Source organism: Dermacentor albipictus, chromosome 4 (assembly GCF_038994185.2).
Source record: "Dermacentor albipictus isolate Rhodes 1998 colony chromosome 4, USDA_Dalb.pri_finalv2, whole genome shotgun sequence".
Lineage (NCBI taxonomy): Eukaryota > Metazoa > Arthropoda > Arachnida > Ixodida > Ixodidae > Dermacentor > Dermacentor albipictus.
Window position 1 is genome coordinate 23,758,695 of NC_091824.1, and position 20,282 is coordinate 23,778,976.

The window sequence follows — 20,282 nt, forward strand, 5'->3', positions numbered from 1 at the left end:
GAGGCTGTAATTTATGCACAACCACTTAACTTCGCATGCGCATTAGCTATAGTGCCTCCCTCACCCCCTCTTCATTCCTCAACATTTCGGCTTTATGGCAGTTACAGTTCTACTGGGATGGCGGGCTACATTCTGCGCCATTCGTAAAACATTCAGAATGCTTGCATACGCAAGTTATGGAATATGTCGCAATCGACCCACACATCCTGAATTTCGCTCACGCATAATTTCCCCTTGTTTTCAGCAAATACAAACACATGTTCTCGTTTAGTTACACGAGGTCATCGAGTAATCCAATCGTACCTCGTGGAACGCTTGAAATTAGGCAGAAAATTAGAATGCGCTAATTATTTGCATTGTTTGTAATTTTATCTGAAACGCTACACATTTTTTCACGCATTCACACGAAACATGGCCCGCCTTTACGCTGAATGTGAACTTGGTGCCACGCGCAATTATCCTGGGAAACAGTGAATAACCGCCCAACGCTTTCAATAGATTTGAAGAAATTTTAACAAGGCACATTATCTTCGGATGATCTTTGCCCATAACGTCACCCCCCCCCCCCCCCCCCAGTTTCACTCAATTGGATGCTGGCTGCGACTACAGTTCTCTTTGTGCAGCGGGCTCATTTCAGTGCCGTTCGTAAAACATACATGTTACGCTCCAAAGCACTTCGAAACGTAGTTTACTGCAAAGGCTCACACACTTACTACTTCACATGGCCTGGTTAGTGAGCGCAGAAAACAGACAAGACATGAAAGAAAAAAAGGGGGGGGGGGGGGGAATGTAGCACAAGCGTTGCTCTCAGCTGTTTATTCCACAACGCCGTCATGAAACATGTACACAGGTGCAGAGTTGCCTTTTTTTCTTTTAAACCACATAGAATTTTTGTTTTAAGAAAGCTGTAAGTGCAATGAGCCTGGCGCTTTTGTAGAGTAGTTCCTAGGCCAGGCATGCATATACGAATACATTTTCCTGCAGATAAAGTGCGCTTCAAAAAATAAATTATCACAAATTCAATGCTTACCTTTTTGATTAGCGTCTTGGCAGTAGTTGATTAAATGACAAATGTGGAGGCAGTCACTCTTTAGTGCACTCTGATTGTGTTATTCTTGGAACGCGCATCTAATTATAGATATTCATTATCAAATTTAAACGTTAGAGCAGGCAACATCGGCTCGCAGGAAAGCCAGCCCCGCAAGCTTGGAGCGCTAAAAACTATATCAGACGGAAGCGGCGCGTGGCGAAAAGCCTGTCAACGTTTGTAACGAAACATGTCGCCTAGTAGCGGCGGCTTTGCCTGGCAGGCATGCGCCAATATTTGCCGTGAACAGATTTGACGCGACATGCCATCATTCAAACTTCGTAACAAAGAATTTCACGGCGTGTTGCTGTCTGACGTAAAAGTGTAAAGGGCTCAGTTTCGATATTGCCTCGACTGAGCTTTGAAATATCCGGAATTCCAGTTTTTCTTGTAAAAACTGAACTAACTTATACAATCTTGTTTATAATAAATAGCTCTGCAACCATCTGCTGCTTTAAATGTTTTAACCCAAACGGAATAGCGCAATGCTGCCACGAAATCTCGCCCAGAATAGAACAGAAGAGAACGTTTTATTTTTGAAGTTTGTTTAAAGTAGTTGAAACGCGTTTATGGAACATTTCTTTATACTGCTTGGCAATTGAGTAAAGCCAAATTCGTCACATAAGTGCCCAAGGTCCTTCTTAACCCTCGTTTCCTTTGCACTGACTTCTCTTAAATTTAAAAACACTTGTTGGGCTAGTTGGTAGCTGTTCATTATTAAATATATTTATTAAATATGGATTATAAATTATAGATATATAAGTTCTTGCAAATTGATTGTTGTGCTTGATTGATTGTTTTTTTCAAACTTAGAGTTGGCAAGGGTAACAAATCCGCCTTCCTTGAAAGCTACAGGTATTCACAAGCCATTTTCAAGGACATGGGAAACAACTTGCTCCATCACCGCATTTTCTCGTCTAGATCGACGTTGGTATACCACGACTTCACAAATACATGAACACCCTGCGGAAAGCAACTTTCGGTGCATAACGGGGGAGTCTTTTTCGTGCGATTAGCATTCTTTGCTTATTACAAAAGATTTCTTTCTATCTATCTATCTATCTATCTATCTATCTATCTATCTATCTATCTATCTATCTATCTATCTATCTATCTATCTATCTATCTATCTATCTATCTTTCTATCTATCTATCTATCTATCTATCTATCTATCTATCTATCTATCTATCTATCTATCTATCTATCTATCTATGCCAACGCAATGGCCAAAGTTGCCTAAAAGCTTGGACCACTATGTGCCTAAGTGCTAGTGCTTGTGATGACGTCGTGGTTTTTGCATCGTTATCATAGCGGGAAAGTTTTCCTTTTTCCGAGGGGGGGGGGAGGGGGCCGGGGCTTTACTAGCTCTGCGAACGCCATCCATATATATACCGAGTGTCCCAGTTAACTTGGACTAAGGTTTTTTTCAAAACCCAAGAATTCTAGATAAATCGTACCAATTGGATAGTAGCAGCAGTCGTGTGTACTTACAGCCAGTGTCTTTTTCATCTCGAAGTATTAATTAATTGCTTTTATTGAACGAACTTTTTAATTCACATGTTATTGACTCTTACAGCCTACATGTATATCCCACTCCTGCCTAGGGCCTCTAAAGCAGGCTGGCAGTAGGGAATAAATAAAAAAAAATTGTTCCTTGAATTCCTAACATGTCTACTACAGAGTTGTAAGGCACCTTAAATAACCTCTGAATCAAGCATTTGCTTCGTGTTGAAGTGTGCCTGTCTTTTTCGAAGAAAAGAAACTAAAGCCCGAGAAATACGCGGAATATGAAATAGGTGCGCACTCGCGCCCCACTACTCACGTGCCTCAAAGCAACGGCTGCATTCACTTATTGCTGCATCATGAAAGGCTTCGTCATGTAGAATGGCTCGACAGGTTTCGCGACATAACCAGGGTGGGGAGATAAGACTCAGCATCTGGGGACGAAAGAATGTTGTGCTTGGTCATGAGGCACTCGGGATAGCTTTAACCTTCGCGTGTCATAAAACAAAGGTACAAAAGAAATTCAACCAACGTTAAAAAAACAGTGCGCAAAAAAGGACGAAAAAAGAAACCTGATGAAATCCATGATCTCTGTTGTACAAAATTCTCGCGTGGTTCAAATAAAAACTTCAAATCGATTGCCCGAGTATTCAAAGGTGCCACATGATCGATCGAAGGCATGCCAATCGCCCACGCACCATTATCATGAAACTGCTCGACTATCACGAAAAGATAAACGTCCTTAATAACTGTCACAAACTTAAAGGTTCTGAGTTCATTTCTGATGATTTTTCAATGCGCATGCGATCATTCAGAAAAAAAGATATGGGAAGCATGTAAGCCCTTTCCGGATTATGGCTCCATCGTTCGCTAAAGCTTAGACCACGAATTATTTTTATAAATTTAGGTGCAATTGGGACGATGATAGTAACACCCTGACTAAGGTTCTTTCTCGCCCAACAAAAGCTCTTTCCAGCGCCTCCACTATTACTCCCTGACGGCTCAGTAGCCAACCAGAAGAACCCCCGTTCGTCTTAAATGTTGATGCAAGAAGCTTAATTAACAAGTTTACAAATTTCCTTTCACTGACATCCGCCCATTCGCCACGCATTGCTGGTGTAACAGAAACATGGTTGCATGATAACATATACGACTGCGAAATAACACCTCCAGGTTTTACCGTTATTAGAACTGATAGACGTCATGGAAGAGGAGGTGGCGTTCCATTATTTTTGTGGCCTGACCTTAAATTTTCAATAGTCCCCAGCCCACCTGCTAACGAGTCAGTTTGGTGTAAGGTCTATTTCGGAAGCATTTCTACAGTATTCGGTGTTATCTACCGCCTGCCATCATCGAACAAAGCTAAGCTGCTCACTTTACCTACATCCATGCACGAGTGTATCTTCGCTTCTTCAAGATTTACCTGTATTGGTGATTTTAACGCCCCCGGTATTTTATGGCCAACTTTATCGCTCACCGGCTATGGCGTGGAAATAAGCAAAGCAATGTTAGATTTTTCACCATATTTTGGTTTAAAGCAAATTGTTGAATCGAACGCGAGAGAGCACTGAAGTTTTAGATTAAGATTTTGCTAGTCCCCGCCTTTTAGGTAAAGGTTTCAAATGTGAAGTTATAGTTGGTATTTCAGGCCACAAGGCCATTCTCGTATCCCTTTCCGTTCCGGTCAGTAACAATCCTTTCATTTATTCTACTTTCCCTGATTTTTCACACTATGACCATGCATCTATTATTGATCTTTTATGTGATTATCTTGATGATTTCGAACGTCTCAGGGAATCCAATGATATTAACCTATTCGTGGCTTCTTTTGAAAAGATTGCGGCAAGCTGCACCCAACGCTTCGTCCCTATGAAAACAAAAAGGAAGAATGGTAATCTTCCCAGGATTTCACATGAGGTATTTCACCTGTCGCTTCGCATTACAACGTTAACGCGTTTAAAACGAAACGGTGGCGTTAAAATAGCCGAACTTAACGTAACCAAGGCGGAACTTTGCCTCAAGATTAATTCATCAAGGGACTTCTACTTCAGGGTTCAATTACAAGGTCAAATGAAAAGTAACCCTAGAAAATTTTGAGCTTCAATCATATCCAGCTCAGCCTCCACAAACACAGTTGTTACAAATAATGTCCCTTCCAATGATCCATTAACTATCGCCACCGCGTTCAACAAATCCTTTCAATCTGCATTCACAACTGACAATTTCGACTTACCTACCTTCATTCGTGACTCATATTACTCAATTCGCGATATTACCTTGTCTTTGGAAGGTGTTCTGAATCTAATTTTGCACTTAGAAATTTAAAGAAATATTGTGGCCCTGACGGCATTAACAATGCTCTTCTTGTTAGATATTGTGCTTGGAGTAGTCGACATTTGGCTGTAATTTTTCAAAAGTTTTTATCTACTTCGACAGTTCCTTTAATTTGGAAATTGCAAACATTCTTCTCTTGTATAAATCCCGAAACAAGCAGCCACCAGTGAACTAACGTCTCAATCATGCAAACTTCTTGAACATATAATCTTTAAGCATATTATGGAGTCTCTCGAAAATAATACCATTTTGAGTGATGCCCAGTATGATTTTCGTCGCCGTTTGAGTACTATAACTCAGCTCGTAGAATTATCACATGAAATTTCACACGCTCTCGACACCGCAAATCAAATAGATGCCATTTTCATAGATTTTTCCATGGCATTCGACGCTGTTACACACTCAAAACTTCTGCACAAGCTTCGTGCTATACTGAATAACTATTCCTTAGTTGACTGGACCGTTAGCTTTTTACATGACTGTTCCCCAGTATGTCTCGTTTAATTCCTCAAACTCGTCTGTAATAAATCTGACGTCCGGAGTTCTCTAGGGTTCAGTGCTGGGACCACTGTTGTTCTTAGTTCATATAAATGAGTTGCCAAATAATATGTCCGCAAAAATCCGCCTTTATGCTGACGAATGTGTGCTGTCTAACGTAATTAACAATACTTTTGACCACCCTTCACTTAACAATTCTATTACACAATTTTGCAGGTGGTGCGAGAAATCGAAAATGTATATAAACTTTGTAAAAACAGACACCTAATCTTTTAGTAAGCGCACTTCTGTTTCTTTGTTTAACTATTCGTCTTATGACTCTTCCCTTGAACAGGCGTCTGAACACAGGTACCTTGGCCTCATCTTCACGCCTAACCTGTCATGATCAAGCCATAATGAATACACGTGCAATAGACGCTAAATTGTACGTTACAAAATGCTTCGCGTGAAAGAATTGGCAAAGTCAAGTCTGTTTTCGAAATCTCGGTCTCCAAGTTTTGATGAAGATATACATGGTAGGGTGCATATGCCCTTTTTTCTTCCTCGAAACTGATGACCTTGAGGTTCAGACCTCCGCACTGGCGTCGCGCACACTACCATGGGGGTTAGCAGCAAAGAATGCCAAAGTACCCATTTCTGCTTTATGAAATGCCGGCGCAGACCTATATCGCTTTCTAGTGAAGCTGCCCATCGCGCAAAGGACTTCATATGTTCTAAGCATTGTGGATAGACCAGGGCATCGTCCACAATGCCCCATCCGGAATAGCTTGGCTTCCTTCCTCTTGTCGCCGTGCGCCGCCCCGAGAGCCAGGATCATTTTAGCCTTCTGATCATTCGTGAAGGGCATGAATGTCTTCTTGAAGAACAGTTCACTGGCGGGGTACTGTTGAGATCTCCCGTTATTATCGGTGCACTGACACGTCAAGCAAAAATGATTTACGTAATCGACAACAGCATATGGTGGATGTACAGATCCGCGAAAACGCATTAGATGGACATAGCCCATAGCCTGCGCAAGGTTTGTTTATATATGCTAAAGAAAATAAACGGATAGTACGTTCCGGGCGCGCCTATCTACAGAAAAAGACGAGTGCGCAAAATTACAATCCCAAGTGCGCCGTCACGGCTTCCCTGCTTCGAAATTCCCCCATAGCATTACCTGAAATTTGGTTGCATCCGGATATCTCGGATAATGAAATATTTCAATGTGTTCCCGACTACAACATTCACAAATATGACCGAAAAAAATAAAAGAGGCGGCGGCGTCCTTCTAGGAATAAGAAAAACACTTCCATCTTCTGTAATTAAGTCACACTCTAACCTACAAATTATCTGGGCTCCGTGCATGTTCTCATCCTCGCGAGTACTTATAGGTGTATGTTACCGACCTCCAAATTCTACTAATTCATTTATTTAAGACTTGCGCAGCTACATAGAATCAATGACGAAGTTTCACCCGTTTGATGCTATCTATCTGCTAGGCGACTTCGATTTTCCTCTGATTGACTGGGTTAACTTATCTTCATCCTGTAACACTTCGACAAAATTCATCAATTTAACCTTAGATTTTAACCTGTTTCAGGTTGTTACACAGTCTACACGGGGTAATATCTTATATTTCATCCTCACAACCACACCTGAGACAGTTCATCACATTGTGTCGATCAATGGTTTAAGCGATCATTCCTTACTGTAAGTAACTCTCAACGTGCCCTCACCTTTTACAGGTTTCGCTGCTAAAAAATACGTGATTATAACAAAGGCAATTACGTCGTTATTATTTCGGAATTGGATATATTCTTTGGCCACCATGTTGTTACCTTCATTTCACAGTCGATCGGTGGAGGAGAAGTAGATGCTCTTCAGGAATAAGATTTCTGCCTTGGTTAACCAGTACGTCCCTCTCATTAAGATAACCAATGTTAAACCTAACCCGTGGTTCACCAGGTCCCTACGCTTACTAAGAAACAGGAAGAAGCGCCATTACGGAAGTGCTAAGCGCTTCCGCAAGCAAGCAGCTTGGGACACGTACAAGGAAAGCTTGAAAATTTACTGTTCTGCCGTCTTCAGCTAAAGAGAAATACTTCACTCATGACCGACCACCTCTTTTCAAATCTAATCCCAGAAAGTTCTGGCACATTATAAGCCCTGATCAGGACCACACTAACATTTCGTTACACAACAATAACACTCCCATTCCACATAATCAGTGTGATTCTACTTTATATACTTATTTTTTTCTATATTCACCACAGAAGATTTATTTATTTTATTTTATTTCACAATAACCATAAAGGCCCTCTAGGGAGGGTATTACATAAGTTAAAGGTTACATGGTGAGGCAAAAAACAGTGCGTAAATTTAGATGCAATAAAAAGCAAAACTGCGACAATATTAGTTACAGTGCATCAACGAATAAAGACAGAAAAATAAAAACAAAACGAAATATAAAAATAGTTACCAGTACAGCAACTTTAAATGATTTGCGCAAACTATGACAACGCCATGGAGGCTTTGGTTATCGGCGCAAGAAAAGAAAATCAGTTCACAAATCAGAGAGTGAAACATTATATATTAGGTATGCATGGTACTGCGTAGATCATCTGTAAATTTCGAGGCATTTGTTTCCGTGACAATGTGCGATGGCAGATTATTCCACGCTATCGCGCTGCGAGGTATAAATGACTGACCAAATGCGAGGGAACGACACATGATGCATTCGACTTTGCAAGAACGATCCCGACGCGGAAAAATAGCTGAGGGCTCACGCATGAACTTTTTATGAAGAGATAGGTGACAGTAAAGCTTATGGAATAGTGTTAAACGAGATATATTACGACGAAGGGACAATGATTCAAGCTCGGCGCGATTTTTTAATGTTGCTGCACTTGTTTCTCGTGAATAATCTGAAACGATGAAGCGTAAAGCACTTTTCTGTGGGGCTTCTAAGTCAGTTATTAGGTATGTCCGATGCGGATCCCACATGGCTGACGCGTACTCTATTTTAGGGCGTATTATTGGTGTGTATGCCGATTTGCGTAAATGTATGGGAGCGTATTTGAGGTTATGTTTAAGGAAACCAAAAAAAAATTAAATTATGGGGTTTTACGTGCCAAAACCACTTCCTGATTATGAGGCACGCCGTAGTGGAGGACTCCGGAAATTTCGACCACCTGGGGTTCTTTAACGTGCACCTAAATCTAAGTACACGGGTGTTTTCGCATTTCGCCCCCATCGGAAAAGGAAACCAAGCAAACGGCTTGCAGGTGCGAGGATATGGCTAATGTTGTTATTCCACGTCAAGGTAGGGGCTAGGTGTATGCGAAGATATCTGTAGTCGGAAACTTGTTCAACGAGGTTGTCGTTTAAGATGTAAGATGTTGAAGTTCGGGGTGCCTGATTAGTAAAAGACATGAATTTAGTTTTAGCAAGATTTAGAGGCATTAGCCAGGTTGAACACCATACATTTATTGCGCTTAGGTCAGCTCGAAGAATGTCATGATCACAGCTCTAGAGTGAAAATTAATATATATATGGCAGTCACCCGCGAATAGTCTGATATCGGATTTGATGCCGTCTGGCAGATTATTAATATAAGTTAGAAAAAGCAGGGGCCCAAGCACACTTCCCTGTGGCACACCAGATGTTACGGGGACTAGAGATTAATTGTGACTGTTAACCGAAGTAAATTGCATCCTGTTAGATAGAAAGCCTTTTATCCATGTGACAACAGCAGAATCGATGTTCAGCTGTGTAAGCTTTTGAATAAGTCGACGTTGATTGACACGATCGAATGCTTTTGAATAACCTAGGAATAGGGCATCTACTTGAATTGCGGTGTCTATTGATGAATGTATGTCGTGAATGGTGCCAGCGAGCTGAGGGTGACATGAATAGCCTCTCCGCAAGCCATGGTGTTGCTTAAATATGAGGTTATGTTCTTCAAGGTAGTTAATGTCCTCGGAGTGTATAATATGTGCGACTAATTTACAAATGTTACTTGTTAAAGAAATTGGTCGATAGTTAAGCGGTGAAGAATGACCCTAGACTTGAAGAATGACAAAACCTTAACCAACTTCCAATCGTGAGGGATAACGCCTGTTGGTAGTGATTGTGAAAACAAGGCGGACAGTATTGGGAAGATGCTTGTAGGTATATATTTTACAATTGTTTTATTTAAGCCAGTTTTGTCAGCGGAAGATGAACTCTTCAGAATAGTAAGGAGATAATAAATTCCAGAATCGGTAATTATTATATTCAGCATAAACGAATCAGTGCGAGTCATGGTGGCTAACGGTTCCAAACATTCACGCGTGAATACCGATGAAAATCTTTCATACAATAGTTTGGAACAGTCAGTCTCAGTTATCGCTGTGCCGTCATGATCAGTAAGGACGATGACAGGATTATGCTTGGGATTAATGCCACGCCAAAAGCGCCGAGGGCTAGTTGCTAACATCAATGACAGATCCCGTTGATAGAATTGACTGCGCGTGGCTTTGAGTAAACTCATGATTTGTACTGACGCCAGGATTGAGATGATTTGTTTCTGTCAGCTTGCCTGAATAATCTTTTTTTGTTGTTATTTAGGCTACGAAGGTTCTGCGAAAACCAAGGAGCAGTGTTATCGGATTTTATGGAAATTGTCGGGATGTATTTATCTATCAGATTAGTGAGTGCGTTTTTAAGTATTAAGCAGTTTTCTTCTACTGTCCGCGACAAGTGTTCTCTCAGAAAGTCGACAGAAAAAAGCGATAGTTCATTGCATAGCCATAGCGAGAGCCAAGATCAGGCTGCCTAACTTCGACTCCTTCGTGGTCGACGCACACTGCATATATATGCGCCAATGCTTCAAGCTCATTAGGGTACATAAGACGCAACATGCATAATTGTACTAAAGACATTCGTAAACTAGCTTATCTAACGTTTGTTCGACCTCAGCTTGAATACGCCGCATCCGTCTGGTCTCCCCATCAGAAATTCTTGATCGAAAAACACGAATCTATCCAGAATATGGCTGCGCGTCTTATTTCACGTTGTTGTGAATATAACAAAAGCAATTAAACTCGACCTCTCAATACAGCCCTTGCATGATCGCCGCGATATAGCCCTGTTATCATTATTTCATAAATATGTCCATAATAGAGTACCATCAGTCCTGCCTCTTGAAACTCCTCATTGCAGGCCACACCGACTGTACAATCAGTTCAATTTCATGCCCATCTAAGGAAAGACTACTTCATTTAACTACTCCGCTCTTCCAAGAGCCATTCGCCTTTGGAACAATGTTCCTAGCGCCATCACTATGAGGGAAAATTCCGGCATCTACTAGCAACGCATTTTTCAAACTTTACATAAAATAACATGTCATTCTTTCTTGAGTTTCCGGTTATTTTTGTTTCACTACCCCTTAAATACTGTTTTATTATAGCCAAATATTGTCCCGCTCGCTCTGTAATTGTATTGGTTACTGTTTACTTTGTGAAAATTTCTTTTTTACTGACCTCTCGCATTCAAAAGCGTTCGGTTTGCCTTTTGTACATTTTTTAACACCACATTACAGCACGTTAGCGCATTTCTTACACTGTATCTTTTGTATATGTATTCCTATATGTATTCTAACTATTGTATAATTTTAGTGTACTCTCCCCCCTCACAGCATGCCTCCAGGGACTTGTACGGTATCTATACATAAACAAATAAATAAATAAATAAATAAATAAATAAATAAATAAATACAAAACTACGGATAACAGTCCATTCTTGCTTCTTTATGATCGTCCGCCTCGTTATACACTGAACACTATCTTTCCGTTTTCAAGCCACGATAATATTCGTATATCCGAGACAGTTTCTCTTGTTGAAGAGGCCCGATGACTAGCTTCCTTGCGCACTCTTGTTTCACAAGACCGCTCGAAGGCACGCTACGACCGCTGACCCCAGTGCGTGATATATGACCCTGGTGACTTAGTGTGGCTGTGGAAACCAACAACAAAACGTGGATCACGGGAAAAACTGATGGCCCATCATGTTGGACCTCATGTTCTTACTGATCCTATAAGTGAATTAAACTGCCGCGTAGCACGCCTCACATCAAATGGCCGACGGTCAGCAAAGACGGAACTTTCACATGTCGGCGGTTTAAAGCCCTTTATTTTTCGACAGCCTGTTTGAGTTGCCAGGCGGGCTTCGTCTGTGCGGAGGGAAATGTCACTCTTACGTGCGTAGTGGGTTTGCGCCTCAACAGGATGTGGGGCATCTAACACGGGTGAAGAGGGGGAAGACGACGTGCGGCTGGCTAGGGGAATCTCGATAGCCTCTTAACTGATCAAAGCCATAGCGACTAATTCTACCCGGCTTGGCGATATATATATTTAAACTCTGACTCTGACAAAGGCTGGTCCACCACCGGAAACGTTAGTGCAATATACTGTGATTAATCAACGTACGTCGTGCTCTTCTATCTTCATTTTACTACCGGGGCCAGCATAATTTCCTCAAGCCATAGCTATATATATATATATATATATATATATATATATATATATATATATATATATATATATATATATATATATATATATATATATATATTTATATATATATATATATATATATATATATATATACATAACGCGTAGAATCACAGGATCCGGCACAGAAATAGTTCAAGGAACATGATAACGTCGGAAAAAATAAGGGGACTCTACTGATGTTTCGATGGGGCTCCGGTATTCATCAAGAGTACGAATACAAGGACATAGAGTTTAATTCATGCATTTTCTCTGTAACAAGAGAAAGAAGCGCGCGAGAGGAAACAAGAACGTGAATACAAACTCTACGAGCTTGCGCGTGTACAAAATAAAGTGAAAAACATGAGAAGAAAAAAAGTACATTTAGTGGCCTCTAGAATACCAACACGTGCATTGGCTCATATTAAAGTTAACAAAAAGAAGCGTGAGTGCATAATTGCGAAAAAAGAAGGGAAAAAAGTGAGGACACACTTGAAGGAAATTCAATTGGATATTTTTTTTTCTTCTTTTTTTCGCGCAAGTTAAGGTTTACATAAGCCAATGCACGTGCTAGTATTCTTGACGCCACTAAATATACTTTTCTTTCTTTCTTTTTTGTTCACGCGTATGAGCAAGCACGTGGGCCAAGCATGTCAACACCATTTGTGCGAAAGCTTCAAGGACGCTGCGGTATATCTGCGCCAGAACCTGCGGAATTCTCCTAACAATGTTCGAAAACTGGCCTATCTAACACTTGTGCGGCCACAGCTAGAATATGCAGCATCCATATGGTCCCCCATATCAAAACTACTTAGTAAACTTGCTGGAATCCATACAAAATAGAGGCGCTCGCTTCATTTCACGTAACTACAGTCCCCTTTCGAGCGTAACAAAGATAAAACTTGATATCTCTCTTGAGCCATTACATAATCGTCGTTCAATCGCTCTTTTATGCTTATTTCATAAATATCGCCACTGCACCAGGCAATCTGCGTTATCTCTAGAAGCGCCGTCACGCATTTCGAGCCGTTTACATAATCAGTGCCGCATCAAGCGCATATTCGCAAGAACACAAGCCTTCAATTCATCAGCCCTTCCACGTGCCATCGTTCTTTGGAATGATCTTCCCGATAATATTGCATCCGTATGCAACCATCAATCATTCCATGATCAGCTGCGCGAATACTTTCAAGTGACATCGTGACGTTAAACCTTCTCTTGTATAAAATATCGAACTTTTTGGCTATTGTGTTTTTGTAAACCCATGCCTTATTATTTTTTTCTTGAGTCATTTGTCAGACATTTGTGCTGTATTTGCATACTTCAATTATTTTGTATACTTTACTCATGTTTGTTGCTGCTTTTTAGTACTAGCCCTGTGCAATGCTTTCCCTTTCCCTTTTTTTGACCTGTATATTTTGCATTTCTTACAATATCTTGTTCCTCCCCCTTACTTAATGGCCTCTGGGCCCTGTAAGGTATTGTAAATAAATACCGGTATGTGCCGCTCCAAATTAACTTCGTTCCTTGGGTGTCAGCTTCTCAGGGTGTGTGAAACTAGGTACGTCGATTTGGTTCACTGGGTATGTTCAGCTGGGTATGCGCCGCTATTCAATAAAGCTCTTTACTGCGAACTTGGGTCATTGTGTATGTGCCACTGGTTACTTGACACTGGACATTGCTGCTTTTCAATAAACCTGGTTCATTCCAATTTGGCTCACTAGGCATGTGTCACTGCGTATGTACCCTTCTTCAATGAACTTGTTTGATGTCAAGTTGGGTCACTGTGAATGTGTCACTGCGCATATGTCACTGAGTATGGGTCACTAGGCATGTGCTCCTTACTGGGTGCCTGCCGTTTTCAATGAACCTCTTTAGCACCAACTTGGATCATTGGGCATGTGCCGCTCGGTATGTGACACTGGGTACAGCCGCTTTTGAGTGAACCGGGTTCATGCTAACCTCGGTCACTGGGTATGTGTGATTGGGTACGGGCCACTCTGCGGTGAATCCCTTCGATGACAACTTGGGTCACTGGACGTGTGCCACACCGATTGTACAATGATATTCAATAACAAAAAAAGCATTTACATTTCTCAAGTAGTGCGCGGTGTTCAACCTGTGTCATAAATGTTTATACAATCGTATATATGCACACACGCGCCATGCGTGTCAACACGTTGTGTTGTGTGTCAATACGTTGCTTCACTGCTAATCTTAGTAACATCAACATTCATCGTGAGATCAATTCTGCTGCATTTTTAGAGTCACAGAATGGGTACCAAGAGAAGGAAATCGCAGTCGAGCACGGTAGTGAATTGCGTAGTTTGGTGAACTTAGGAAATTTGCAGGTGCAAAATTGGAATCTGCTAGCCCAACAAAGGAGCAATTGGAGATCGCTGGGAGAGGCCTTCCTCCGGCAGTGGGCAGAAATTTAGGTTGAATATTATCATGATAAATACCTGATTATATATTAATCTCATTTACCGACCAGGGTAAGATTTAATTATTGTTATAGAATTATCCACGCCCTTCACACCCTTCGCAGGTACATACATGAAACGGGAAATGCCATTAGAAAGGTTTAATTAAACGTTATCTTGAAAAAAACTTCCTGGCCTCAAAGCGTGGGCCAATTGGGAAGGCAGTGTAGTCTAACACAGCGTGTGAAAGTGCTGGCCTTTACGACAAAAGACTGCAAAAAGCTGGCACGTGACTTAAGCACCAGATGTTTGAAAAAGCGAGTTTGGCACCAGAAAAGCATGCATGCTATCATGGCATAATGGTCAGATTATTGTGCTGCTGTGCGAAGAAGACAGATGTTCGATTCCACCATCTGTCACGCATGTCTTCAGAGTGTTATACGCGAACTTCACCCCCTTTGAATGCATCTATGTATCTAGCAGAAAACTCGATCTGTGTTGAGCGCAAACGAGTGCGTCGCAATGGGCACAAAATTTTACGTTTGTGAGAGATACGAGGTACAGAAACGTCACCTTGACAACTGAGTGTACACTGTCACCCGCGATGCATGCGCGCGCAGTTGTCGAGTCGTCACAATATCATCATATTCTGGATAAGTATACGTAGAGTGAGCGCTGCTAAGTTCCAACTTTTTTTTTACATTGTCTTTAGATGTCATTCGTGGATGTGTAACGAAAAACTTGAGCTTTCTGCGCACTAGTGTACCGCGGTATAAATGAGTTCTGAAGCAAATGATTTGTGCGAGACTAATGCATAAATATCTAAATCTTTCAGTTGAAATCACACTTGCACGAAGGTAACCAACACCACCTCCGCAGGTGATCGTATTCCCACAAGAAATGACTGATGCCCAGCATGCAGAGATGACCAAGAGCTCCAGTTATTCCTGGACGTGTGCATTGAAATCTCCGAAGATTGTGCTGATGTTTATCCTTGCAGTAGAATGCGCCCATCGCAAGGTAAGTAACAAGCGGCGTACCATCAACAATAAAACCTCGAAAATAATATTTACCAGGCATTCCGCTGGTCATACATAGTATCTTATCTAGCCTTACAGCCACAGTGACTTTAGAGAACTATTCTCGTTGGGAATAGGGTTGCCACTTGGCCAGCTTCTTTCCCCCGGGCTGGTACGCCATTTGCCAGTTGTCCAGGTCTCTATAAATTGACACACACAATACAACCACTCTGTCGGTAGATCATGCACAGCAAACAGCTTACTTGTCACCAGAGAATTTGTTGCAAATTATTTATAACTGTTCACCGCCGTGAAACTGCCGTGTCTTTCGATGCTGTGCGACAAAGCATTGCACCCTTTCGATTTCTCTTTTTTCTAAACTTTATCTTATCAGTCCTAGCGCAGCTCCTGCTTCTCTCCGATATGTCTTCTCGTTGGCCATCCGCTGATGGCGCTGATCGAGTCACGCAGCACGACTACTTTGGACCACATAAGCCAAATAGGCGCACACAGTTCGCTCTCCTGCACCCACACATTCCTTGACCATACGCACAAGTAAGCTGTTTGCATTGCCCATTTCTTTTCTCTTTAATTTAAAATGCACTAAAACGTTAAATAATGCATTCTCATAAATTTCACTAATGCATAATGTGTACTCGATATGTCTTCGGCACTTCATTACTTATATTAACCTTGTTTGTGTTTTCGTATAGGGCACTCGTCGCAAAAAAATTAAGGCGTTTCCTGGCCTGCAGGGATTTCTTTTCTTTTCATTAAATGCTTTCAGCTCCCATTGTCAGCGACCTTCAAGTGACCTTGAGCCAAAAGCTAGAGCTGTTATCCGGGCACTCAAACGAGAACATCCGGGCAAGTTGAGAGAAGCGAGATCATCCGGACAAGCAATCAAAACTTAAGAAATGTGGTCTCTGACCCCCAACCTAAGACTGCAATACATTACAACGCCCCATTACATAAGCTAGGTACTGCCCAAACAAGTTACAAAAAGTATTGCTTCTGAGTTCTTTCTAATGTTTGTTCACAATATCACTCAGGCTAACTAACTTCTAGTACGCTGAAGTTTTATGAGTTTTATTTGTCATTTTCACTAGCGGCGTTCAAAAGGCTGATACCGAGCACCATACACTTCATTGTCATCCTTTGGCGCTTTTTTGTGCTTTTAAATGCCAGCGGTCCGTTTGTTCCACGACGCGGGTTTTGTGGCGCCTCCTTCAGCCGGTTTTCGTCTTCTAGCTGGGCAGGGTCCATATGGACCAATGCGCAGTATGGCGAGATACGATGTGGTGTGGTGTGGTGGGCCGTTGAGAACATGCATGACACCCATTTTAAGATTGTGGCTAGTATCATCTCCAACCAATCAGCTTTGCCGGTTGCCATTTCATGCTCACACCTACTCACGATTACAGGAGAGCCAGCAATTTTTGTTATTGTTGTTGTTGTTGTTGAATTTTTCGACGAAGATGGCAACCCTAGTTCAAACGAGCATTGTCTAGATGCAAACAAGCCCTCTTTACCGAAAGCTTTTGGACGATATCGTGCTGTTCTGCGTATGCTAAGCAGTTTTTCTTCCGGTCTTCAAAATCACGATAGGAACACTTGAACCAGCTTTAACTACGTTCCCCTGTAATAACGAATGAGAGCTATTTCCGATTATGGTGTGAGTTCCAATGAAATTTTTGTTGTTAACATGGTTACTGCCTTTGACCATCATCAATGTTTCCACAGACCGACTTGGCCAAAATATTAAAATGTTCCGTAAGCCTTGTTGCGTTCAGAAATGTAGTGTTCGTCCCTCAAGAAGGAATCCTGCTTGAGCTGCGAGATTATTATCTGCTATTTCACGTTTCTCGTTTCTTTTACTCGGAAAACACCAAAACGCTTCGGAAAGTTTAGTGTAATTTTTGTTATGGGAGCTGGGCTTTTCCCGCCCATATAGGCCTGTCAGACGATTGAGCATTACGAAAATATTGCAGTGACAAATTTATACTATTGCGAAAGAGGCAATAAAATTTACTTATTATCCCTACAGAGGCATGCAGCAACCCTTGCATCATTATTTTTCGCAGGTAACTTCTCAAGACACCACCGTGGGGTCAACGAATTCTACCTTGCCAAACAGCACAGTGCCACTTTTGTTAACGTCCAATTCGACATTCCCAAATTTTTCTTCAATCTCGCTAGAGGAGACGACATCGTCAACAAACTCGTCCTTGGAAGGCGAGCTCACCGCAGAAGCCACATCGTTGTTCAAGACCAGCAGGGGGAGCCAAGAAAAAAGCAACAAAAGCGTCATCGTCGACTTTTTGCAGCGTGACGATGCGGTTTCGAGAGGTCCAACCGGTGAAGGTAAAACTTCGCTTCATTTCGACTCTTTGCTGAGGGAGTTCTTACTTGTGCCCCATCAGTACGGAGTTTCAGCGCCACCAAAGTAACGCATGATACTTGAGCAAAAATAATAGGGTCAATATACATCGATTTTTAAATGCGTATAGCTTTCTTGGCACACTCATAGCGGTTTTCTTTGCGGTTGTTTAGCTATTTGGCTATCCCACCAAAAATATCGGCTGATCCTCGAGCCAGTGCAGTCAAAAAACGTTGGCTATTTAAGGTACTACGTGTCACTAGGTAAATGCCACTCTTTCTTACCTTGTACCTAGTGATGAACACATTGCATAAGCTCCTTCTATAACTAGCGACGAAGTTAGAAGGGCCTTGTAAGACATCAAACGGGGGAAATTGGCAGGACAAGATGGGATACCAGTCAATTTAATCAAAGATGAAGGAGACATCACGCTTGAGAAGCTGGCGGCCCTTTATACGAACTGTCTGAGAACTTCAAGAGCCCCAGAGAAATAGAAGAATGCCAACATTATACTAATCCACAAAAATGGAGACAATAAAGAAATAAACAATTATGGGTCCATTAGCTTACTTCCAGAATTGCATAAAATATTCACCAGGATAATATTCAATAGAACAAGGGCAACACTGGAATTCAGTCAATGAAGAGAACAGGCTGGCTTCAGGAAGCGATATTCTACAATGGATCACATTCATGTCATCAATGAGGTAATCGAGAAATCTGCAGGGTACAGTCAGCCTGTCTACATAGCTTTCATAGATTACGCAAATGCACTTGATTCAGTATAGATTCCACCAGTCATACAAGAATTACGGAATTAAGAAATGCAGGAGGCTTACGTACATATCTTGCAAAATATCTATAGAGATTCCACAGCTATATACCTTAATTCTCCGCACACAAAAAGCAGAAAGATAGTTATAAAGAAAGGGGTCAGACAGGGAGACACATCTCTCCCATTCTATTCAATGCAAGCTTGAAATAAGTATTCAAGCTGTTCAACTGGGAAGGCTGAGGGGCAAGGATCAACGGCGAATATCTCAGCAGCGTTCGGTTTGCAGATGGCATCGTCCTGTTCAGCAACACTGGGCACGAGTTACAACAAATGATTGAGGTCCTTAACAGGGAGAGTGTAATAGTGGGGCTGAAGGTTAATATACAGAAGACAAAGATAATTATCAATAGCGGGGCAAGGGAACATGGGTTCAGGATCGCCGGTCAGCCTCTAGAGTCTGTGAATCAGTATGCTTATCTAGGTCAATTCCTCCCAGGGGACCCTGATCATGAGAAGGAACACAACAGAAGAATAAAAATGGGCTAAAAATGGGCTGGAGCGCATGCGGCAGACATTGCCAGATACTGGCTGGAAGCTTACCGTTATCAGTAAAAAGAACGGTATACAATCAGGGCACTCTACCGGTGCTAACAAATAGGGCAGAAACTTGGAGACTGACAAAGAAGCTCGCGAACAAGTTAGCGTCAGAGCAAAGAGCGATGGAACGAAGAATGTGGGACCTAATGTTAAGAGACAGGAAGAGAGCGGCGTGGATCAGACAGCAAAGGGGGTAGCCGATAATCTAATGGCAATTAGGAGGAAAAAATGCAGCTGGGCAGGCCATGTAATCCGTACTTTAGATAACCGGTGGACCATTAGGGTTACAGAATGGGTGCCGAGAGAAGGGAAACGCTGTCGAGGACGGGCAGAAGACGAGGTGGGGTGATGAAATTAAGAAATCCACGGGAGCTACTTGTAATCGGTTGGCGCCGGACAGGGGTAGTTGGAGATCGCAAGGCGAGGCCTACGTCCTTCAGTGGACACAAAATAGGCTGATGATGATGATCCCGATAAAACAGTGTTATTTAAGCCCGTTAAAACGAAGGAAGGCAAAAACCTAGCGCTTTTAGAAAGTCAACGACAATTCTGTGTGAAGCAACCAGCAACAATTTAACATGAGTAAAGCCCTTTATAATATAGATCCAAAAACATTAGCTGCGTGAGAGCTAGTGCGACAATTTACCCGGCCGCATAAAACCTAAAGAATCAGTGTTTGCAAGCCTCAGCAACTTTCATACACAACACGATGCACTCGTGCAGTCGTGCAGTCGTGAACCCCAGCTTGAGCAACACGATACAGAAGCAACATACGGTAGAAGCGGCAATCGCCTTTCGGAACCTCGGCAAAATGCCATTAGCCGCATGCTGCAATGAGGCACAAACAGAAGAAAAACATAGGTACGCCGTGCACAACCTAATCGCTTACCCGTCTAAACGTAATAGAGTGCAACAAATACTGAGACGACCAAAAGAAAGCGTGTTAAAAAGAAATTTCTCGCTAAATAGCGGCGATCCATGGCTGTTGTCGCTCCCGCATATTAGGCCTCGAGGGCAGTGGCGTAGCTAGGTCGTCTGGCACCCGGGGCATATAGGTCTTCTGTCAACCCCCCCTCCCCCTGATGTAGTCGAGGAAGGCGAGAATAACGACAATTTCCGGGTTTCAGCACCAGTACAGCCACCTTGGATACCA

General features: G+C 42.1%; 1 protein-coding gene across 1 annotated transcript in view; it reads left to right on the plus strand.

Annotated features, from left to right (window-relative positions):
• Positions 1-20,282, plus strand: part of LOC135919216 (uncharacterized) — a 97,893-nt gene that overhangs the window by 18,280 nt on the left and 59,331 nt on the right. The window contains exons 2-3 of the mRNA XM_070538023.1: positions 15,238-15,378; positions 17,462-17,741. Coding sequence (XP_070394124.1) covers positions 15,259-15,378; positions 17,462-17,741 — 400 coding nt within the window. The 5' untranslated portion in view covers positions 15,238-15,258. The remainder of the gene's footprint in view (positions 1-15,237; positions 15,379-17,461; positions 17,742-20,282) is intronic.